Source organism: Elephantulus edwardii, unplaced genomic scaffold, assembly GCF_000299155.1.
Source record: "Elephantulus edwardii isolate Elephantulus edwardi_28Jun2011 unplaced genomic scaffold, EleEdw1.0 scaffold00111, whole genome shotgun sequence".
NCBI lineage: Eukaryota > Metazoa > Chordata > Mammalia > Macroscelidea > Macroscelididae > Elephantulus > Elephantulus edwardii.
The window spans coordinates 8,982,915-9,005,557 of record NW_006399861.1 but is presented as its reverse complement, the minus strand read 5'-3'; the positions used below and the strand labels follow the sequence as shown (position 1 = coordinate 9,005,557).

The window sequence follows — 22,643 nt, the reverse complement described above, 5'->3', positions numbered from 1 at the left end:
AACTGAGTAGTGAGTCATTTGATTTCATGATAGTATTTGGACTCTCAGATGCTTAAGAGCAATGATGGTAGTTTGAAAACGGGTGTGCCTGGTTCAGGATATGATCTTTATCAGCTATGCATTAGAGAGCTGGACAATGCATAATGATGGTAAAAGAGTTGTGATGCTAACTACAATCCCAGAGGCACACGGTTCGAATCCACCAGATGCTCTGCCGAGAAAAGGAGGGACAGTCTCCTCCTGTACCAGTCAGATCTGATTTGACAGTACACTCACACAAAAATAAAAAAAAAAGTTGTGATGCTGGAGAAGAGTACTACATGCCGCATGGACTGCCAAAAAAAAAAAAAAAACCTTGTGAGAAGCTTTTTAATTATTTGGTAAGGAATTGGGAGTATCAATACTAGAGACTTAGTTCCTTTCCCGGCTATTCTGATTGAGCTTAATTGCACAATGGTTTATAGCCACTATGTCAAAGTGGTTTTTTATACCACTTTTAATTTTAAGGAAATAGCTGCTATTAGATGCCATTGAATTCTTATTCTTCTACAAGAGAAAACACTACATAGACTTTTATCTCTAAAACCTCAGCTGTGCTTGAGCCAATTTTTGGCAGCCACAGTGTCAGTCTGTCAAGTGTTTTTCTTTTTTGGCTGACTCTTTAAATTGCTGTCTCCAGGGTTTGGCTTCTTCTTACTATGTGTAAAACATGGAAGGCTGAGTCTCCCCATCCTTGTTGAGGAGCTGTCTTGTACTCCTTCCAAGACAGATTTATTTACTTCTTGTTCTGGCAGTCTTCTGATGTATTTATATATTCTTCACCAACATCATAAGCTTTCAATTATTTGCTTGGTTTTATTAATTTTCCAGCTTTCTCATATTTATCAAGCAGTTGGAAATAAGAGTTTGGGTTAGGTGCCTCTTAATTCTCAAGGTATTATCCTTGCTCATTTTTAGGCACTTAAAATAAGTCTTTTGCAGCAATATTTGTCCAAGGCAATGCAAAGCCCTTTTCAAAATGCTTCTGAAAAAAAGTCACTTGAGAAGTATATTTTAGTGTCTAGAAGATCACAGTTATTTTCTTCTTTATATAAAAGACCCTTTTCAGTATTGCATACAAAGTACTGCTCTTGCATGCCATCAAGTCAGAACAAATTCATAGCTTGCTCAAATGGTTTTCAGAGACTGCATCAGCTGGGAAGAGGTTGCCTTTCTCCTGCTGAGCACCTGGTGAATTTGAACCACATGCCTTTAGGTTGGTAGCAGTCCTTACTAGGGCACCACAGGTGAGTATATTTTCCGTTTTGAAGCAATAACTAATAAAATTTGTTTCTTAAACCTGTATCCATGAATTATTTTGTAAAGATACTTATTTTGTAATACAGACCTACACATGAACTGTTACCTTTTTTGGTGCTAATAGACTATCCAAAATTTCATGAGGGTATTGTTGACTTTTATTCAATATTTGTGTTTGAATTTCTAGCTTTATAAAGTTAATAAAGCTTGTTTCATGACCTCTAGTACTGTTTTAAACATCCTGGAAGACTCCCATAAAAATACATTAAGTGCTCTTGAAGCTCATGTTTAAAAGTGTAATGAATTCCTTTCTTAAAAACTAAGGACAGAGTTCTATTTCTTGTGGTAAAACAAAAGTTTAATTATTTATTAGTGGACTTTACTAGTCCACTAATTTATTAATTTATTAGTCCAAAGATGGAGGAGATACAGGAATAGGTTGGCAAGATAATAGGAATAGGAAGTAGGACTACAAAAAGGTATTATGTAAAGAAATGACTGCATATTGTTAGGTGCCAGTCAGTCAAGTATGACTCATTGCGATCCTATGAACAATTGAATCCTACCCTAGCCTCTGCCACCTTCATCCCATTGTAGCCACTGTTAGTCTATTGTGGTGGGGGATCTTTCTTTCACTGAGTTATCACCTTTTCCAAGCATTATTGCACTTTGTAAGGAATAGCCTCTCCCTACACCGTGTCCAACGTTTGCCATCTTTGCCTCCAGGAAGCACTTTGCTCTTTTTCCAGACATATTCTGTTCTTTTTTGGCAGTCCATGGGATATCCAGTACTTTTATCTGGCACCACAACTCAGATGCATCCATTATTCTGTCATTAAGTGGGCAGATCTTAGCTGTTTAGTAAGAGATTCAAAAGATCATGACCTGCATCAGACATACCTTTGCGTTCAAAATGACATTGTGTTTTGGAGAGGTCTCGGACAGCGGACTTTACCAGTCCAAGAAAATACATGTGTGTGCATATCTTGAAGCTAGGAGAGGGGATAGTAAACTGGGGTTTTGGAAATACAAGGTGCTGGGATGGCATGCTTGGAATTATAGGAGGCATTTCTGTAACAAAATTAACGTGGTTCCTTGGTTCATTAACTCATACCATTCTGATAAGAAGTCACATTCAGGAACACATTAACACCGGTTAAACTTGGAGTCTAAACTTAATGAGATTCAGGCATACGACAGTGCCTTCCCCAAATCCTGAAATAGCCAAAATAATGTGAATTTGTTGGTTGAGTTAGTGGAAGCCCTTTGGCTAGTTGTAAATGATTTCTGGAAAATTACAGCGAAGAGAAGATTACTGTTAATTTGCTTACATTAATGCCTTTCCAAAGGTCTTAACCATATCCTTACCAGTTGAACATTTTCCTATCTAAAGATTTGCACCTTTATACATAAATATTATACATTGTCTATATATGATGTGTCATATTCACTAGATTGTAAGCCTTTGGAGGTCAGATAATGAATCAGCATCATTGTATAGACCACTACATCTAATACAGTGCCTTATGCATACTTCTGTTCAATAAATTATGAAACAATGGAGCTGCTACTGGATTGTAATTTGATGTTTATATTGTTAATTCCACATTTATTTTTGCAGTTTGAAACTGCCCCAGCACTTGTGATAATTTATCCATTAATCAATTTATAATTGACACCCTTTATTTTATTGACTCTTAACATATTGACTCTTCACAGCTTACCTTAAGACTCTAGAGAAGTAGATATGTTAATTTTAGTCACATTAAAAATTGACAAAATAAGCGTCTTAATTATTTAACCTGTTCTTTAAAAAAATAAATCAGTATAAAATAATGAGATAGTCCATTGTTATGTGCCATCAAATCACTTGTGACTCAGTTACCCTATATATACAGGAGCTCTGAACCCTGCTCTATCCCAGCTGGTCTCTTGCTGCATCTACCCCCATTACGCCAGTTACTGAGTCAGTCCATCTCATCAAGGGTCGTCATCTTGCGCTGTTTCTCCACCCTCCCAAGCATAATATCCCTTTCCAAGGATTTTGTCCCTTTGCAACATCCCCAAGAATATCAGATGGATCTTCAGAATTCTTACTTCCAAGGAGCAGCCTAGTTTCACCCTCTCCAGGGTGAACCTGCTGTCCTAGCAGTCCATGGTATAATCTTTACATTCTTAAAATTCTGGTTTTTATTTTTTATTCAAACTAGTCACATTCTAAAAGCTTTAAGATTTAAATGTAACAAGTGATTACTATACTGGACTGTGTGGGTTTAGAGCTTTTAGGGTGGGCATTTAGCCTCTTTAGGCCTGTTTCTGTAGGGCATAGCTTTGGTTTCATGTGATTTTTATTTTAGTATAAATATAGAAAATGGCCTCTTAAATCCATTGGCCAGGAAACTCCTCCAGATTTCCTTGCATAGACTGGTGAATGCACCCAAAGCTACATCTGTTAATTGAAAGAAGTCAAGTCAGTATACCATTGATTCCTGGGGCGTTATTTTTGCCGAATACCTTCAATGAAGCTTCTACTTCTTCCTTCGTTACCATTGATTCCTGTTAGTAGAGTGCTTCCTGAAAATTTTCAGTGTGAGTCAATTCTAATTCAATGATAATGTGTATTCCCTCCATCTTCTTTTGATGCTTTCTGGGTCATTCATTGTATTGCCCATAGCATCTTTCAGTATTGTGACATGAGGCATAAATTTGTTTTTCAGTTCTTTCAAGTTGAGGAATTCAGAATGAATTCTTCCCTTTTTATTCTCCCGTTCTAGGTTTCTGCACATTCCATTATAATACTTTGCTTTTGTCTTTCCAAGCTGCCCTTTGAAATCTTCTGATCAGCTCTTCCACTTTGACATGTTTTCTTTTTGTTTTGTTTTCTCGATGATCCAGTGCAGTTTTTAGAGTCTTCTGACATCATTTCTATTTTTTTCTTTCTCCTCCATTTTTTGCAATGACCTTTTTGCTTTCCTCATGGATATCTTTGATGTTCCCACAACTCATCTGGTCTTCGATCATTGGTGTCCAGTGCCTCAAACCTGTTCTTAAGATGACCTTGAAGTTCAGATGCAATTGGTTCAAGATCCTATATTGGTTCCTGTTGACTTATTTTCTTAGGCCTCAGTTTGAACTTGCATGATTAATTGGTGATCTGAACCACATTCTGCCTGTGGCCTACTTTTTGACTGCTGAAATTGATCTCCAACAATTTCTTCCACAAATGTAGTCAGTATGATTCCTATGCAGCCCATCGGGTGAGATCCATGTGTAGCTTGTGTCTTTTAAAAGGGTATTTTCAATGGATAAATAGTTGTAAATAAAAAATTCAGTCTTCTATTTCCAGCCTCATTTTTGTCAGCAAGCCCGTATTTTCAAACTACTATTCCTTTTTCATTCACTGTTACCGACTTGCATTCCAGTCACCAGTTAAATTAATTCTGGTGAAATGTGCAGTTAGGGACCTGTCTAAATTATCGAGGAGTAATTATGTCAGTTTAAGAATTAAGGGGTGTGATTCAGGCCATAGTCTTTCTGATTACATAATACGCATCTCAGAGCTGGACAGTGAATATGGATGACAGGAAAAAATGTCTTGAGTTGTGGTATTGGAGAAGAGCATTGAAAACCCCATGATAGGCCAAAACAGCCAGAATGCTCTTTGGAGGCTTCAGCTCACATACGTTGGATGTGTATCTAGGAGGGTCTATGCCTTGGAGAGAGACGTGATGCTGCAAAGGTTGGAGGATCAGTGAGGGAGAGAAAGACCCTCGACCAGGTGGATTCACATGGTGACTGCTGCAGTGGTCTCCTGTGTGTCAGGAAGTGTGAAGATGGCACAGGGTGGAACAAGTTTCAGGTTTTTTGTTCATAGGGTCACTATGAGTTGTACTTGATTCAATGGCACCTAACAACAATATAACGTTGGTTGGTTTTTGTCACATCAGTATATCAAATACTTTGATCCTCCTTACCCTTTTGTTAAGCACTACAGGCATTAAGAACCTATTACCTTGGAGACCAGTGTAATCTTCCCTGAAATCTTAAAAAGAAGGTAATCTCTTAAAGAGTTGAGAGGGAGCGCTGGTGGCCTAGTGGCAAGAAGATGTGCTGCAATTCTGAAGGCATACAGTTCAAACCCACCAGATGCTCCGCTGGGGAAGGATGGGCAATCTCCTGTGCCTGTCAGATTGGATTTGCCTGTACACCACCACCACAACAACAAAATTGAGGGGGCAGAGGTCGAAATAGATTGAGATACAACTTGTAGATGATAGAATTGATTTTTAAAATGACAATTCATTGTGAACAGCTCAAGGAATTTTCAGAACAGTGTTGTTAGGTGGTATCAAGTCTACTCTGACTCCTAATGATCTTATTGAACAGCAGATTGGAGCCTTGCCCTATCATACCCCATCCTCACCATCTCTGATGGCCTGGAGCCCATTGTTAAAGTTACTAATGTTAGGTCATACTGTCTTCCTGACTTTTCATGTTTCCCAGCATGATGTCTTTTCCCAAGAACTGTCCTAACAACATACACCAAGTATGTAAGATGACGTTTGACCATTCTTGCCTCTAAAGAACACACCTTGGTTGTATTTCCTCCAAGATAGACTTACTTGCTCTTTTGGCAGTCCATGGAATATACATACTTGGTACTTTTCTCCAACTCCACAATTAAAAAGCATTCTTCTGTTATCCTTACTCAATTGTCCAACTTTTAGATGGATAGAAGCAATTGAAAAGACCATGGCTTACATCATATGCATGTTAATCTTTAAACTGGCATTTTTGCCCTCTAGCATTTTTATTTTAAATTTTTTTTCTAATTTTTATTATTTTTGCGTGTACCGTCAAATCGGGTCTGAATAGTACAGGAGGAGATTGCCTCTCCAGCAGAGAATTGGATGGATTTGAGCTGTTCCCCTCTGGGATTACAGTACAGCTTCTTGCCACTAGGCCACCAGAGCTTGCCACCCTCTAGCATTTTGGAGAGGTTCTTAACTGATGCAACACAACTTTTGATTCCTTGACTGCTGCTATCTTACCATGGATATTGATTGAGGATCCAAATAAAATAGTTGACATCTTCAGTCTTTTCTCCTATTGTGATGTTTCCTATTGCTTTAGTGGTGAAGATTTTTGTTTTGATATTCAGATGTAATCTGTATTGAAAACTATAGTCTTTAATCTTCAGTAAGTTTTTAAGATCATTTCCCCTTTTTGCAAGCAAAATTGTCATCTGTATAATGCAGGTTGTTTATAAGTCTTCCAATTCTGATGCCACATTCTTCATACAGTTTTTTAATTTCCGGAATGATCTGCTTAGCTTTCAGATAGGTATGGAAAGAGGACATCATACTGATACACATTTTCCCTTATTTTAAACCATACAGTGTTCCTTTGTTATGTTTGTACAACTGCTTCTTCACCTATGTATAGATCTTTCCTGGGCACATTTAAGGGTTCTCAGATTCTGACTATTCCCTATGTTGTCCATATTTTTTTTTTTAAATTTAATGAACGTTTACAGAGACTTTGGATTTCAATTTATTTCATTGTTGCACTTTTCTCCCTGCCCTGCTCTTCTGTCTGAAAAGTAAAAGTCTTTAATTCTACAATCCCTCCCCTCAATCCACTCTGCTACACAGCCTTCATTCTGAACTCCTTGTCATGACAATAATGACTAATCATATATCCTTTTAAATAGTTCTCTCCCTCTTCTGTTTCAATGCAGTATACATTATTTATCCCCTCACTTCTCAGTCTCCTCCAACCCTAATGTCAATCCAGCTTTACAACAGTGGCCCTATGCAATATTTGTCCTTTGTGACTGAGATATTTCACTCAGTATAATATCCTCCAGGGTCACCCATTTTGTATACTAATTCATGAATTCCTTGTTTTTCAATGCAACGTAGTAGTCCATTATGTGAATATACCACAGCTTCTCTATCCACTCATTTGTTGATCACTTGGGTTTCCAACTCTGCTATTGTGAACAAAGTCGTAGAAAACATGGGCGTGCATATATCTGGTGGCAGCATGGTTTCTTTAGGGTATATTCCCAGTAATGGAATTACTGGGTCAAATGGTATTTCTATTTCCAGCTTTTTGAGAAAGCGCCGTACTGCCTGCCATAGTGCTTGCACCATTCCACACTGCCACCAGCAGTGAATAAGGGTTCCAGTTTCTCTGCAACCTCTCCAGCATTTGTTGTTTGCTGTTCTGTTAAATTTTGCTCTTCTTACTGGGGTGAGATGATATCTCACAGCTGTTTTTGTCTAATTTTTTATGATTCACAGTTGTCTTTGTATAGACAATAAAATACAAATATCAGGTATGTCTCAATACAAGATTGAAAAAATAATGTGTGTAAAAGTGAGTAAGAAAATACATTTAATGAGAAATTATTTAAGGGTTATAGCAACAGGAAATTAGTTGCCTTTCTTGCTTTGTTATTGTGTACCATTCAGTCAGAACCAACCCATAACTGATCCTCCAGCAGGTTTTCAGAGGCAGCTAATCGCACGGGAGGACATTGCCCATCCTCCCGCGGAGCAGCTGGTGGATTTGAACCTTGCACCTTTGGGATTTCAGTGCAGCTTCTTGTAATATACAAATGGTTTCCTTATGGCCTAAATTTAATCTCCCTTGCCCTGCTTACCTTCTTTGATTTTATCCTAAGAGGAGTATGGAAATGCAATCTGTTTTCTGCTTAATGCAATATGTGTTGGACTACTAATCAAAAGTTAAGGTAAAGGCTTGGCAGGGGAAGGATTAGGCAGTCCCTTACTCTTAATTAGAAACCTTATGTAGTATTGCCTGTAGCAGGCAGTAGGGTTCCTCCCCTCCCCCATTGTCTCGTGGTCACTGCTAGCAGGGAGATTTAAGGATTGACTGAGAGCCAGCTGGTTGTTGGTTAAACTCTGTCAGGTAAAATTAATGGTGACTGACTTCTTTCTATAAAGATTTATAGCTTTGTAAAACTTCCCTGTAGGGCCGATATGAATTAGAATCAAGATGAAGAGTGGATTTGGCATTTTCATTTACTGACTATTTTATGCTCATACCCTTGGCTAAGAAAATAATGTAGGGGAAATAAGTCTTTAGTTGGATGTAAATATGTCTATATTGAACTGAAAAAAATTGTTTTTAAAGTCTACTGTCAAACTTATCCATTAATTTAAGAATAAATATTTAAAGAAAAGACTAGCAAGTTAACTTTCCAGAAAAGTTGACACTAGGTGTGATTGCTAATCCAGAGCCATCTAAGCTTTTGTTGATTATACATTATAGTCTTTGAAACTATTTCAGTCGAGCAAATGGTACATTTATTTGTGAAGTTACTTTAAAAAAGGCTGGTATAAAAAGAAAAGGCTGGTACAATCATTTTAGGAAGAAGTCTGACACCATGTTTCTAACCTTTTGTGCAACAAAAGTTGAGATGAAACTGATCCTGAATAATTAGAAATGAGTAGATTTATGATCAAGTGCTGTCCAATTATTAAAAGCGGTGCACAAAGTACATTGATTTAATTTTCACCTTACCATCTCATTTTTAAGGGGGAGATATGGGCAGTCACACCCTGGGTAATTTACAGCATAGGGAACCTAAAGGGGTGTCAGCTAGGAGTTCTGACTTCATGGTGATGAATTTGATGTTTATCTTAAAGCAATTAAATAGGCCAATAGTAAATGCAACAGCTAATCGAAGATATATTCTAAAGATCGAAAATACCATTAATAGTGTTACATTTTCGGAACAGTGACATGAGAAAATTATGAAATAACATAAAGCACGTTTTTCCTGTAAAGGTGTTTTGTGTGTGTGTGTGTGTCGGCCTCCCTTCTTTGGATTATTAATTTTAGAGAAAAGGTAGCTTGAATGCGCTTGTTTTGGTGTTAACACTGGATTTGTATGTCGTCTATAGTTCTGTGATCCTAAGGGAGTTTGATTTTGCTTTAGCAAGAATCATACTTAAAAGTGAGATGGTAGGGGAGCTCTGGTGGCCTAGTGGTAAGGAGCTGCAACTACAATCCCAGAGGCGCATGGTTCGAATGTACCAGATGCTCTGCCGGGGAAGGAGGGACAATCTCCTCCTGTACCAGTCAGATCTGATTTGACGGTACACTCACACAAAAATGTTGTTGTTATGTGTCATCTAGTCGTTTACGACTCATAGCGACCCTATGCACAACAGCCCTAAACCCTGCTCTATCCTGTGCCAACCTCACTGCCTCTGATACACCCATCCCGATTACCCCAGTCACCGAATCAATCCATCTCATAGAGGGTCTTCCCCTCCTGCGCTGTCCCTCCACCCTCCCAAGCATGATGTCCCTCTCCAAGGACCCGTCCCTCCTGGCAACATGTCCAAAGTATGTCAGACGAAGCCCCAGAATCCTTGCCTCCAAGGAGTAGCTTGGTTTAATCCTCTCCAAGATGAATCTGTTTGTTTTCCTGGCAGTCCATGGTACATTCAGTACCCTTCTCCAGCACCACAGCTCAAAAGCATCCACTCTCCTTCTGTCCTCCCTAGTCATTGTCCAACTCTCTGATGCGATTGCAAAGACCATGGCCTGTATCAGGCGCACCTTAGTCTCCAGAGACACCGTTGCTCCTGAGTACTTCAGAGAGGTCCCTAACGGCAGACTTTCCCATCGCGATACGCTTTTTGATTTCCTGACTGCTGGTGCCAAGAAATTAAAAAAAAAAAAAAAAAGTGAGATGGTAAGGTGAAAGTAAGTAAATGTATTTTGTGCGCCGCTTTTAATAATTGGTTACTAGGATAACGTCTTCCTGGATCGCTCAGTAAGAAAGGACACGGAAATTGGATAACTGATGAATGAGTAAAGGGAAAGGACCCTTTCCTAAGAGTGGCACAGGAGGGTCACCCCCTATTCTGGTCTGTTTTGTACAAACACTTGGCATTTGGTTTGGCTTGCTGGCCATAGTGACCTGAACTCTACTCTCCTTGGAGCGTGCAAACGTTGGTTAGACTCTTCCTTGTTCCAGGGCAAGCAGTTCTGTCACCACCACGTTCAAAAAGGACGCTGAAGAATCTTTCCTTTGAATGCGTCCCTAACTTTCCAACAGCTCAGACCTGTCGCCTTTTGCACGGTGAGACTGAGGTGAGCAGGCTTGGGGGTGGAAGAGGAAGGGCTCGGTCGAGCCCAGCGTCCTATACCAGTGGCAGTGCACATTACAGTCCCCAGCTGGCCACGCGCCACCAAGGCTTGAACGGCTGCAGAAGGCTGTAGTTTTTCCTGGACTTAGCCTTGGTGGTTTCGTTATGAAGGCGTGGTCGGGTGCTGGAGCGTCGTCTTTTTCAGTAAAGGAGGGTCATTTGCCCTAATATCTCCAATAAAGGCGTACGAGTCTCTTAAGTGGGAGGGCATCGCGCGCGCCGATGACCTCAGGGACAGTCTCTAGGCGGTCCCTTGAAGGGCGGGATGTGGTGTCCGCGCACGCGCAGCTAGGAGGGGCGGGGCCGGGCCTTACGCGACGGTAGCCGGCACCCCCCTGGCCAGTTGGCGCCTCTTGAGTGTCTGCCGCCGAGTGGGCGGGGGGTGCAGACAGAAGATCGGTGAGGGTCTCTCCAACCTCGGCCTCTACCTATAGCGCTGGCACAACCTCGTGGAAGGAGATGGTACCCTGGGTGCGGTCGATGGGCGAGAAACTGAAGCAGCGGCTGCGCCTCGACGTAGGACGCGAGATCTGCCGCCAGTACCCGTTGTTCTGCTTCCTGCTGCTCTTCCTCAGCGCCGCGTCCCTGCTTCTCAACAGGTAATGTGGGGCCCAGAAGCTATGCGGAGGCCGGCGGCCTCTCTCCAGAGTGGCAGACGCCAGGCCCTAGTTTTGCTTGCGGGGCTGCGGGGCGGGAGGCGGTTGCGAGGCCGCTGACGCGGGCAGCGCTGGAGAGCGACCTTTTGGGAACGGGCTGGAGCTCCGGGCCCGGAAGTGCCCGCGTTCCCTGTGCTCACCTTATTAAGTACCCCGCGCTTTCCTTTCTGCTTATTTCCTAAGGTCGAGTTTTACATCTCTAGTCCCCTCTCGCCCCCTAAGATTGACATCTGCATGTCTGTCGTAATTTGAGATCTTACGTATGGACTGTATTATCAGCTCATTGGAGGGCTCAAGGTCCAGTTGCGGCTGCGGCTCTGGACTGAAGAAGGCCCTGGTTCCACCGCGGACTTACTCGCCCACATATGCATCTTAGAATCCACCTTCCCTGCACAGATTTTGGTTAACAAAATAGTTCTGTCGCGCCAACTCTAGAATACTGCTAAATGACCAATGACACAGAAAACCATTTTCAGGAAAGTTGGGAGAACACAAAAAGTTAATCCAGTTTATGGTCAGAGTCGAGGGCTTTTCTCCTAAACAAGCTTGAAGATTTCTTGTCCTCATCTCACCCCCCCTTTTTTACTTTAACTTTGAAGCGATGGTAGATCATTTTTCTCTAATATTTTTCTTTTCCGATTTTGCTTTCATTAGGAAGAAGTCTGAGCCGTCAGCAACATGTGTACATCTACCCCCTCCCTCCTTGAATGTGGCATTATTCTTACTCGTTATTTTGAGCCAAACTCAAGTATAGGAAGAGGATGCAAGTAGAAGGGGTTTGGTAACTTGGCTTTTGTTGTAGGATATTTCATGTAAATTTTTTTTTTTAAATAAGAGAAATAGAATAAACACCTTTGATCCATATGCTAAAATGGGAGGGAGGGGTTTGCCTTTTCCTTCTTTTTCCACTGACAGAAGCCCAGCTTCTTGCTCTGTAGCACACAGCCTGCAACAAGGCCACACTGGCCGGGCCTGGAAGTAATGCATTCAAGAAGCTGGCCTTGCGGGAACTGCTCCTTTAGAAAATGGAAAGTTTTTGCACTCTTTTTCCTTACATCGTGTTTTTTCTGCATTTTCTTTGATCCCTTTTTGTTTAAAATCCCCCCCCCTCAGGAATCAGCTTGGTGACCTTCTTGGGTCATGCACAGTGGGACTGTACCACTGGCTGTCAGCGAGCACCAGGTAGTTCTTAACTAGGGTCTTGGTTTGCACCAGCTGGTTATTGGAGGCATTGTAGACAACATCAGTAATTCTCATTTTGCGAGTAGCCGCGGAAGTTCCCTATGGAGTCTTAGGGCACGGATTTCCTTGTTGCCTCTCTCCGAGTGTGTACTGTGGTGGGGGACGGGGGGAGTTTCAGTGTTGACAGCCCAACTCCTCCGCTTCTATGTATGGCTTTCTCTTCCCCGGGTCTACTGTGCTTGTGCCGATTGTCCCGGGAGATGCCTGCCGCACTGCACTGGCTGGAAAGAGACTCATGTGACTGTTTTGAAGAAGGATTTTTCATTACTTTCTTCTTGTTGGGTTTAATATTAAGTGTAAGTTGTGATTGATGTTTAGCTAGGAAATGTACTTTGTGGTGCCAAAATGTTTGATTATAGATGGAAGATGAGAGTGGAAACAAATTATTGAGTTATTCTTTTCTTTCTGTCATGTGCAAGGTATTCCAAACTAGACTGCCTGGTTTTAGCATGAAAGAAATGTAAACTGTATGATTATTATTTCCAGGGATTCTTACCTATATTCTTGAGTCAGTTTAAGTGTCTAGGTTAGGACAACTGTGCAGGAGCAGGTTGAACTAAATCTTTTTGTTGTGTTCTATGATATTTGGAAGTCATAAGATGCAAAGTTACATGTAATCTAGTCGTAGTTCTTTATTCATATCATGCAGAAATGAAGGGATTTTTTTCAATGCTTGGAGTTTTTGAGTGAGATTATTTTGACTTTTTTTTTTTGTTTGTATTTGTTATTTGTTACTATTACAATTAGCAAAAGTGATTTGAAAATTATAGACATGTCTTAAATAAAAGAATAACCATTCCCCCCCACCCCCCACCCCCCAAGAAAAAGCCTTTGGAAAAACAGTTCTATAGTGTATAGTGTAAATATAAACTGTGTTGAGTCAGAATTGACCCAGAGCTGGCCCTTCAGTGGATTTTCAGAGGCTGAAAATTTTCACATGGCCCATCTTTCTCCTTCAGAGTAGCTGGTGTATTGGAACTGCCAACTTTTGTGTTGGCAGTGCAACTCTTTACCTTTAGACCACCAGAGATCCCTATGAACATACATTATTGTTGTTATTGTGTACTGTAAAATTGGAACTGGCCCATAGCTAACCCTCTGGCAGGTTTTCAGAGGCAGTTCATTGCACAGGAGGAAATTATTCATCCTTCCTCCTGCTGAGCAGCTGGTAGATTCAGGATTACAGCACAGCTTCTTGCTGCTAGGCCACCAAGAACTCCCCATGAATCTCTTCTTTATTCAGATGTTAAGTCTTTTTCATTTAAAAAACCTTGTTATGGAAAACTTCAAACTTTGTTTTCATTTAAAAACCTTTGTTTTGGAAAATTTCAAAAGTGCAAAATAAAAATAGCTTAGTGTAATGAAACCTGTATATTTTTCATACAACTTCAAAAATTAATAAGTCAAGGTCAGATTTCTTCTCCTCCCTTATTACTTTGAAATATGTCCCATATGACGTATTTAATAGTATAAATATTTTAGTGTATCTCTTCAAAAGATAGTTCTTTTTAAAAAAATAGATATAATACTTTTGATTAATTTGAAAGAGCTAAAATTATTTAACATCAATAGCTTCTCTTCCACTTTTCAGATTTCCCTGAATGTGTTAAAATGGTTTCCTTTATTTTATGATGAACATTCCTTGGGCAAAATCACTCTGTTGGAAATGAAAGGATCAATGCATTTAAAACTGTAGATCCCACCTTTTGCAGTAGTGTTATTGCTGTTCATTCTAAGTATACTTCTGTGACACATAATATGTTAATTCTGAAGTCAGAGCTTACAAGAGTTACTTTTTCCTTCTTTTGACCAAGTTCCATATGATGGCAGAGTTGGCTGGGATAGACATGGTACTATTTATACTGTTTCTTTCTCACCCATTTGTTTCTAATTGTTCACACTTTTTTGGTGCAGAAATATTTGATTATTGAGTACTGCCTCAGACCTCATTGGGGGTATTAAGTAACACATGAAATAGATGCTGTGTAGCTATTTGAAAATCTTAAAAGTTCTGAATCATAAAATTTTGGGTTAGGAACTGTAGGAATGCATTTTATAGTGTTCCATGTGAATACTTCTGTAATCCAAATAAGTTTCCATATATGAAGGGTTTTTTCCTTTTTTTCCCCCAGATATGGTGTTTTTATTTTTGTTATGAACAATATTTTTTTCTTTATCATTGTATTTTAATGGTTATTAAGAGTAATTTTTATAATCCCATACATATATATGCATACACAGGCAAAACTAAGTAAACTAAGATGCTGTGGAAGGGTGTTTTTAAAGCCTCACTTAATGGCAAAGATTGTGAGTATGGTGTAGTGTAGGGAAAAGTTCCAGTCTGCTTGTAGGGTTGCTAATAAGTTTAGTTGACTTAATGACACCTAAAATCAATAGCATACTTTAATTATTATTTTTTCTTCTCAAAGCTTTCATTTATTCTGTACAAAGTTCTGCTGTACATCAGACATTCTACTTCTGCTTACAAAGTAAATGACTGTGTACCAACCAGCCCTGTGGTTTACATCCACCGGTCTTTCCTAGAGAAGAGTGTCTGGCCAGTTAAACTTGGGATATCTTTCTCTGATGCCTGCTGGTGGGAGTGAGATGTTCTCCATCTGAGGGTCTTAAGCCAGGCCCCACTGTGTGGTATGCAGAGAAACCTAGAGCTGAACAGATTTACTCTTTGTCTTTGGGACAGCAGAGTTTTGTCCAACTATTTAGAGTGAAATCAAGCTCATGGGAGAATCCTGACTGAGGCAAGATGTTCCCAAACACCCAGGTTCCCATTTTCAGGGCTAGACTGAAGACCAATGCCATAAAGCGCAAGAGTGGCAACTTTTAATTACCTTTAAATTTATAATTTTTTTTTTTACTATGTGGCTTGCATGGCACAGTCTTTATAATGCTATTTTTTTTTTTTTTGCATCTGGGAAACTTTTATGAAATAATCTTTTCTTTGTACTGTTATTATCTTTTAAATTCACTGTTGTGCATTTTCTTCCCTCCCTCCACTCCACACCACAATCCACCCCTTGTTCCAGATTGTTCTCATAACATGTAATCATATATTGCTTTCAGATTGTTCTTTCCCTCTTCTATTCTAATGCAGTGTTCATTATCTAGCCAGTCTTTTCCCATTTCCTCTTTACTCCCTATGTCTGTCCTATTTTTAACAGTATTTGTCCTTTTGTGACCAAAATATTTGACTTAGCATAATGTCCTCAAGGCTTCCTTCCCCATGCTGGGTAATATTTGACTGGTTCATTATTTTTCAGTGCTGTGTAGTATTCCATCGTGTGGATGTTTCTAAAACCAAACAGTAATTTAACTAGTAAAAAATGTCTGCCTTAGGAATGATGCTTTTTTTTGGTGTTTGTGGTTTTTTGTATTGAAGTTCCCTCCCCCCCATCTTTTCTGTTCCTGAATTTATGGCTTTGTTGATATTGCAACCCCTTCATTAGCACAAGCTGCTCAGAAGAGCAGTAAGAACATCAGGTACATGTTAGCTCTGTTAATACTGACATTGTTATCTTCATCCTCATCATACTGGGTCAGCTTCAGTTGGAAATGTGGAGGAAGGAGTTGCTGGAAGTAGCTCTCTGTCCCATGCTCTTCTCTCATAGATGGGACCTGCACAGTTTTCATTGAAGTATTCCCAGCAGCAAGGGGAAATTGAGTTCCAGGTACACAATATCGGCCCCCAGCACCAAGTCATAGTCTTTAGAAAAGACATGCTGGCTAATCCTGGACAAGGCACAGATCTGGATGGACCTGGCCTGCAGCTGGCACGTTGACCTTGACATTGCCTTAGATCTGTTCTAGGCCCAGAGGCAGGTTAGTGATGGTAACATTGCCTCCCTGCAGTGTAGCCAGTATCCCCACTATGCCTGTCCCTGCACTCAGTTTGATCACCTTCTTGCCTTGGCAATCCACATTTTGACTGAAACTCAAGGTAGACCCTGCGAGTCAGACCCTTTCAACTGGTCTGAGGCCAGAGGGAAGGCTATTGTTGTTACATGCCGTCAAGTTGCCTGCGACTCATGTACAACAACTCTGAACCCTGCACAATCCTGAGCCAACCTTATTATCTCTGACATACGTACCCCCATTACTCCAATCATTGAATTAATCCATCTCATTGAGGGTCTTCCCCTCCTGTGCTGTCCATCCATTCTCCCAAGCATAATATCCCTCTCCAAGGACTGGTCCCTTCTTGCATGATGCCCAAAGTATGTCAGATGGAGCTTCAGAATCCTTGACTCCAAGGAGCAGCCTGGTTTCACCCTCAACAGGACGAACCTGTTTGTTCTCCTAGCAATCGATGGTATCCAGCACTACAACTCAAAGGCATCAACTCTCCTTCTGTCATTCCTAGTCATTGCCCATTTTCTGATGCATAGCAAGTAATTGCGAAGACCATTGCCTGGATCAGGTGCATCTTAGTCTCCAGACTGATATTGCTCCTCTTCTATACTCTGGAGAGATACCTGACAGCAGACTTGCCCAGTGCAGTTCGTCTTCTGATTTCTTGGTTGCTGGTACCAAGAATGGTGATTGTGGAGCCAAGCAAACTGAAGCTATTAACATTCTTAATCTCTTTACCATCTATCATGATGCTGCCAATCGTCCCAGTGGTGAGAATCTTTGTTTTCTTGATGTTGAGCTTCAATCCATATTAAAGGGTGCAGTCCTTGACCTTCTGCAGCAAGCGTTTCTGGTCCTCCTCAGTTTCAGCAAGCAGGATTGTTTCATTTGCATAACACAGGTTGTTGATGATTCTTTCTCCAGTCCTGATGCCACATTCTTCCCCTTAGAGCTCAGCCTCCCATATGATCTGTTCTGCATATAGATTGAAAGGTATGGAAATAGGACACATCCCTGGCATACACCTTTCCTCATTTTGAACCATGCAGTGCTTGCGTGCTCTGTTCTGACGACTGCCTCCTGGTCCAAGCATAGGTTTTGCATAAGCACAATCAAGTATTCTGGGATTCTCATTCTTCTCAGAGTTAGCCACAGTTTATGGTGATCCACACAATCAGTGCCTTTGCATCATCAGTGAAACACAGATAGACATTCGTCTTGTATTCTGTACTTTCAGCCAAGATCCATCTAACATTGATTGTAATGTCCCTAGTGCCACAGGATCTTCTAAACCCTGCCTGCACATCTGGCAGTTCTCTGTTGATGTACTGTGTCAGTTGTTTTTGGATTAATTTTCATCAGAATCTTTCTTGCATATGATAGTAATGATATTGCTTGATAATCTCCACACTCTGTTGGGTCATTTTTTCTTGGAATGGGAACAAATATGACTCTCTTTACTAAGTCATTAATTTCAGTCTTTTCTCCATCTCTCATTATGTTGCCTATCCATCCAGTGGTGAGAGAATTTTAGTTTTCTAGACATTGAGATGCTGCTTTTTTTAAAAAAATCTTCCACAGCAAGTGCTTCAAGTCTTCCTTACTTTGCATGTTACAGGTTGTTGATGAGTGTTTTTCCAATTTTGATGCCATATTTTTCTTCATAAAGTCCACGTTGTTGAATGTTTAGCTCAACACACAGATTGAATAGATACAGAGAAAGGATACAGCTCTGATGTACACCTTTCCTTAGTTTAAACCATGTGGTGGTCTTTTGGCTCTTTGACACAGTAGCCTTTTGACATAGGTATAGATTTAACATAAGCACAATAAAGTGTTTGGGATTCCCAATCTTCTCAAGATTAGCCATAATTTGTTGTGATCCACACAGTTAGATGCCTTTGCATTGTAAATAAAGCATAATTAATATTCTTCTGATATACTATGCTTTCAGTCAATATCCACCTGAAATCAGCAGTGACATCCCTGGTGCCACAGCTGCTTCTAAGCCCAGTCTAAATTTCTGGCAGCTCTCTGTTATTGTACTGTTCTAGCCATTTTTAGATGATCTTCAACAATATTTTGCTTGGATGTGGTATTAATGATATTACATACTAATTTCTACATTCTGTTGGATTACCTTTCTTGGGAATGGAAACAAATATGGATCTGTTCCAGTCTGTCAGCCAGGCACCTATCTTCCATATTTCCTGGCACAGATTGGTGAGCAGGTCCAGGGCTGCATCTGTTATTTGAAAAATGTCAGTTAATTTCCCATTAATTCATGGTGCCTAATTTTTTGCCAATATTTTCAGTGCAACTTCACCTTCTTCCTTTGTTGCCATTGGCTCTTGATCTCATGGTTGTTGTTATGTGCCATCAAGTCTCCTGCGACCCATAGCAACACTGTGTACAACAGTGCTGAAGCCTGGCAGTCCATCTCCTCTGGAGTCTTCCTCTTCTGAACTGTTGCTCCACCCTTCCAAGCATGATGCTCTTCTCTAAGGACTGGTGTCTCCTGGTCATGTGCTCAGAATATGTGAGATGGAGCTTCAAAATCTTTGCTTCCAAGAAAAACCTTGGTTTCACCCTCTCTAAGATAAGACTTATCTCCTTGTGGTCCATGATATATTCAAGACTCTTCTCCTGCATCACAACTCAAACGTATTGATCCTTTATATGTTGCCCTTAGTCATTGACCAGCTCTCTGATGCACAGCAAGTAATTTCAAAGACCATGGCCTGGGTCAGGCACATCTTAGTCTCTAGACAGACATCATTGCTCCTCAGCACTCTGGGGAGGCCCCTGACAGCATACTTTCCCAATGCAATTTGTTTGCTTCCTGAAATATTGGCCAATTCTTTGTGGTAGACAGTGACTCTGTGTATTTCCTATATCTTCTTTTTTTAAATAAAATTTTTATATTTTAATTGTGATTTTAATGAAAGTTTATAGAAAAGTTGGATTTTCATTCATTGTTGCAAATTTTCCTTACTCCCTCCTTCCACCTCACTTTTTCATAAGTCTTTTTTTTTTCTTTTAATGTTATTTTATTGTTTTTTTGTGTGCTTACCCTCAAATTGGATCTGACTGGTACAGAAGGATATTGCCCCTCCTTCTCTTTCAGAGCATCTGATGAATTCGAACCACGTACCTCTGGGAATGTAGTGCAGCTTCTTGCTACTAGGCCACCAAAGCTCCTTCACTTTATTTTCAAATATTCATTATTGCACAATTTCCTCCTCTTCCCTCTTCTCCTGTTCCCTTAGTCTTCTTCACAATGTATCTCTTATTCTGAACTGTTATCATAAATAAAATGCCTAATCATGTAGTCCTTTTAAACACTTCTTTCCTTCATTTGTTCCAATGCAGTGTTCATTATCTTTGACTCTCTTCCTGTTCTCCCAACCCCTCATATCAGCCCTGCTTTATCACTGTGGAGTTATCCAGTATTTGTCCTTTTGTGGCTGAGATATTTTACTCAACATAATGTCTTCCAGGCTCAACCATGTTGTGTAGTGTTCAGTATTGCATAATATTCCGTTGTATGAAGGACTATAGTTTTTTCTATCTATTTGTTGTTGGGCACTTGGGTTGCTTCTATCTTTTTACTATTGTAAATAATGCAGTAATAAACTTGAGTGTGAATAAATCTGTTTGGATGGTAGTTCTGGTTTCTTTAGGGTATATTCCCAGTAGTGGAATTGCTGGGTCAAATGGTATTTCTAACTTTTTGAGAAAACGTCGGACCACCTTTCATCATGGTTGCACCATTTTACACTCTCACCAACAGTTAATAAAGGTTCCAGTCTTTCCTCAACCTTGTCAGCATTTGTTGTTTACTACTCTGTTGAATTTTGCTATTGTTCTGGGGTGAGATATCCCCCCCCCTTTTCTTTTAATGGATTTGGATCATTCAAGGTTTTGCCATGACATCTGCCAGTATTGCAGCTTGAGGCTTGAATTTGTTTTTTAGGTCTTCAGCTTGAGAAATGCTGAACAAGTTCTTTCCTCTTTGTTCTCTGACTCCAGCTCTCTGCACATTTTGTTATAATACTTTGTCTTCTTGAGCTGTCCTTTGAAATCTTCAGTTCTTTTACTTCAGCATCTCATTTTTTTTGGCTTCCTGACACTGTGGTGTGATTTTCAGTCTCTTCTGATACTCATTCTGGTGTGTTAGGTTTTTTTTTCTTTGTAATAATATTTTGCTGTCTTTATGAATGATAATCTTGAGGTCTTCCCACAGTTCCTCTGGCTTTTGATTATTGGTGGTCAGTGCCTCAAACCTATTCTTAAGATGACTTCTTAATTCAGGTGAGATAGACTTAAAGCTACAATTTGGTTCTTGTAGATTTGTTTTCCTTTTCTTCAGCCTCAGTTTGGACTTGCATATGAGTAATCGATGATCAGCCAAAGTCAGGTGCTAAGCCATGGTTTTTGCAGTCACTTGATAAGCATCAGAGAGCTGGACAATAACCAGGGAGGACAGAAGGAGAGTGGATGCTTTTGAGCTGTGGTGCTGGAGAAGGGTACTGAATGTACCATGGACTGCCAGGAAAACAAACAGATTCATCTTGGAGAGGATTAAACCAAGCTACTCCTTGGAGGCAAGGATTCTGGGGCTTCGTCTGACATACTTTGGACATGTTGCCAGGAGGGACGGGTCCTTGGAGAGGGACATCATGCTTGGGAGGGTGGAGGGACAGCGCAGGAGGGGAAGACCCTCTATGAGATGGATTGATTCGGTGACTGGGGTAATCGGGATGGGTGTGTCAGAGGTGGTGCGGTTGGCGCGGGATAGAGCAGGGTTTAGGGCTGTTGTGTATAGGGTTGCTATGAGTCGGAAACAACTCGACGGCACATAACAACAACAAACAAACAGAAGATTTGATGCCTTTGAGCTGGAGAAGAGTGTTGAACATACCATGAATTGTCAAGAGAACGAACAGATCTGTTCTGGAGAGAATGAAACCAAGCTGCTTCTTGGAGGCAAGGATTTTGAGACTTCGTCTCACATACTTTGGCAGTATAGCCAGGTGGGACCAGTCTTTAGAGAAGGATATGATTGATGTTTGGAAGAGTCGAGGGACAGTGCAGGAGAGGAAAACACCAGGTTAAATGGATTGACACAATAACTGGGATAATAATAACTGGGATAAATGAGGGTAGGTGTGTCAGAGATAGTGGAGTGGCTCAGGTAGACCATTGTGCATAAGGTTGCCACAAGTCGTAGTCCACTTGACAGCACATAACAACAACAGTCAGCACCTGGCCTGATTTTGACTGCTGATCTTAAGCTTCTCTAAGGATTCCTTCCACAGATGTAGTCAGTTTGATTTTTATGCAGTCCATCAGCTGAGTTCCATGTGTAAGGTTGCTGTTTGTGTTTTTTGAAAAGATATTTGTGATGAACAAATCATTGAACATACAAAATTTAGTCACTTAATTTTTTTTGTATTTCTGTCACCAGGTCTGTACTTTCCAACTACCATTCCTTCATTGTTTCTAGCTATTATATTTCAGCCACCACTTACCATTAACACATCTTGATTGCATGCTTGGTCAACTTTAGATTGCAAAATTTGTTAAAAATACTGAATTTTTTTTTTTTGGCTTTAACTGTTAGTGTGTATATTTCAGTAACAGTCATTTTAATAGTTCGTCCTTTTATATGTTTGGTTAGTACCCTATTGCTTGCACTTGTAGATTGAATTTGAAATTATCAGTATTTAAAGGCACTTTAATCACACAGGAGGAGCTTTCTCATCTTTCTCCCATGATGGATTTGAGCCATGTGCCTTCTGGATTGCAGCATGTTTTCTTAACCACCTGGCTCCCTATTAAATTAATAGAACAAGATTAAAATAAACAGCAACTGTTAATGTGTATATTCTGTTTCTTCACACTCTACATCTGCAGAAAAAGACTATGGAGAAATGGAATATCATTTTCAGAACAAGGCTTGGGGCTGATTTGAAGCAACCTGTAAGAAACTCTTGCTGGTGGCCTGGTCTATAGGGTGTTTTACTGTTAAGGAAAAGACTGGCATCTCTAGCAGTTTGAACTCTGCTATCTGAGAGGAAAAGATGTAAGATTGTAACAAACATTGTAAACTGGGAGAGAATAGTTTAAACGTGATATATGATACGGTATTATGGTTATCACGAGAGTCCAGAATTAAGGTTCCATAGTGGAGTGCACTTGGGGCGAGGGTGGGGGCGGGGTGGGAGGGGGCGTGGATTTTATACCAATGAAGGAGTATTTCTTTTGCTTTTTGCAGAGAGGAGTAAACTGGGGGGGAGGGAGGCAGGGAGAAAAGTGCAACAATGAATAAATGGAAATCCAAAATCTCTGTAAATGTTCATTAAAATTAATAAAATTTAAT

At 40.3% G+C, this 22,643-nt stretch overlaps 1 protein-coding gene across 3 annotated transcripts in view; it reads left to right on the top strand.

Moving 5' to 3' along the window:
• The first annotated feature begins 10,946 nt into the window (after nt 1–10,946).
• The window catches only part of SNX14 (sorting nexin 14), a 201,213-nt gene continuing 189,516 nt past the window's right edge, over nt 10,947–22,643 (top strand). The window contains exon 1 of one of the 3 annotated variants that reach the window (XM_006892136.1): nt 10,947–11,092. In XM_006892136.1, coding sequence (XP_006892198.1) covers nt 10,953–11,092 — 140 coding nt within the window. In that variant the 5' untranslated portion in view covers nt 10,947–10,952. The remainder of the gene's footprint in view (nt 11,093–22,643) is intronic. The other 2 variants (XM_006892134.1, XM_006892135.1) reach the window with 2 other exon arrangements.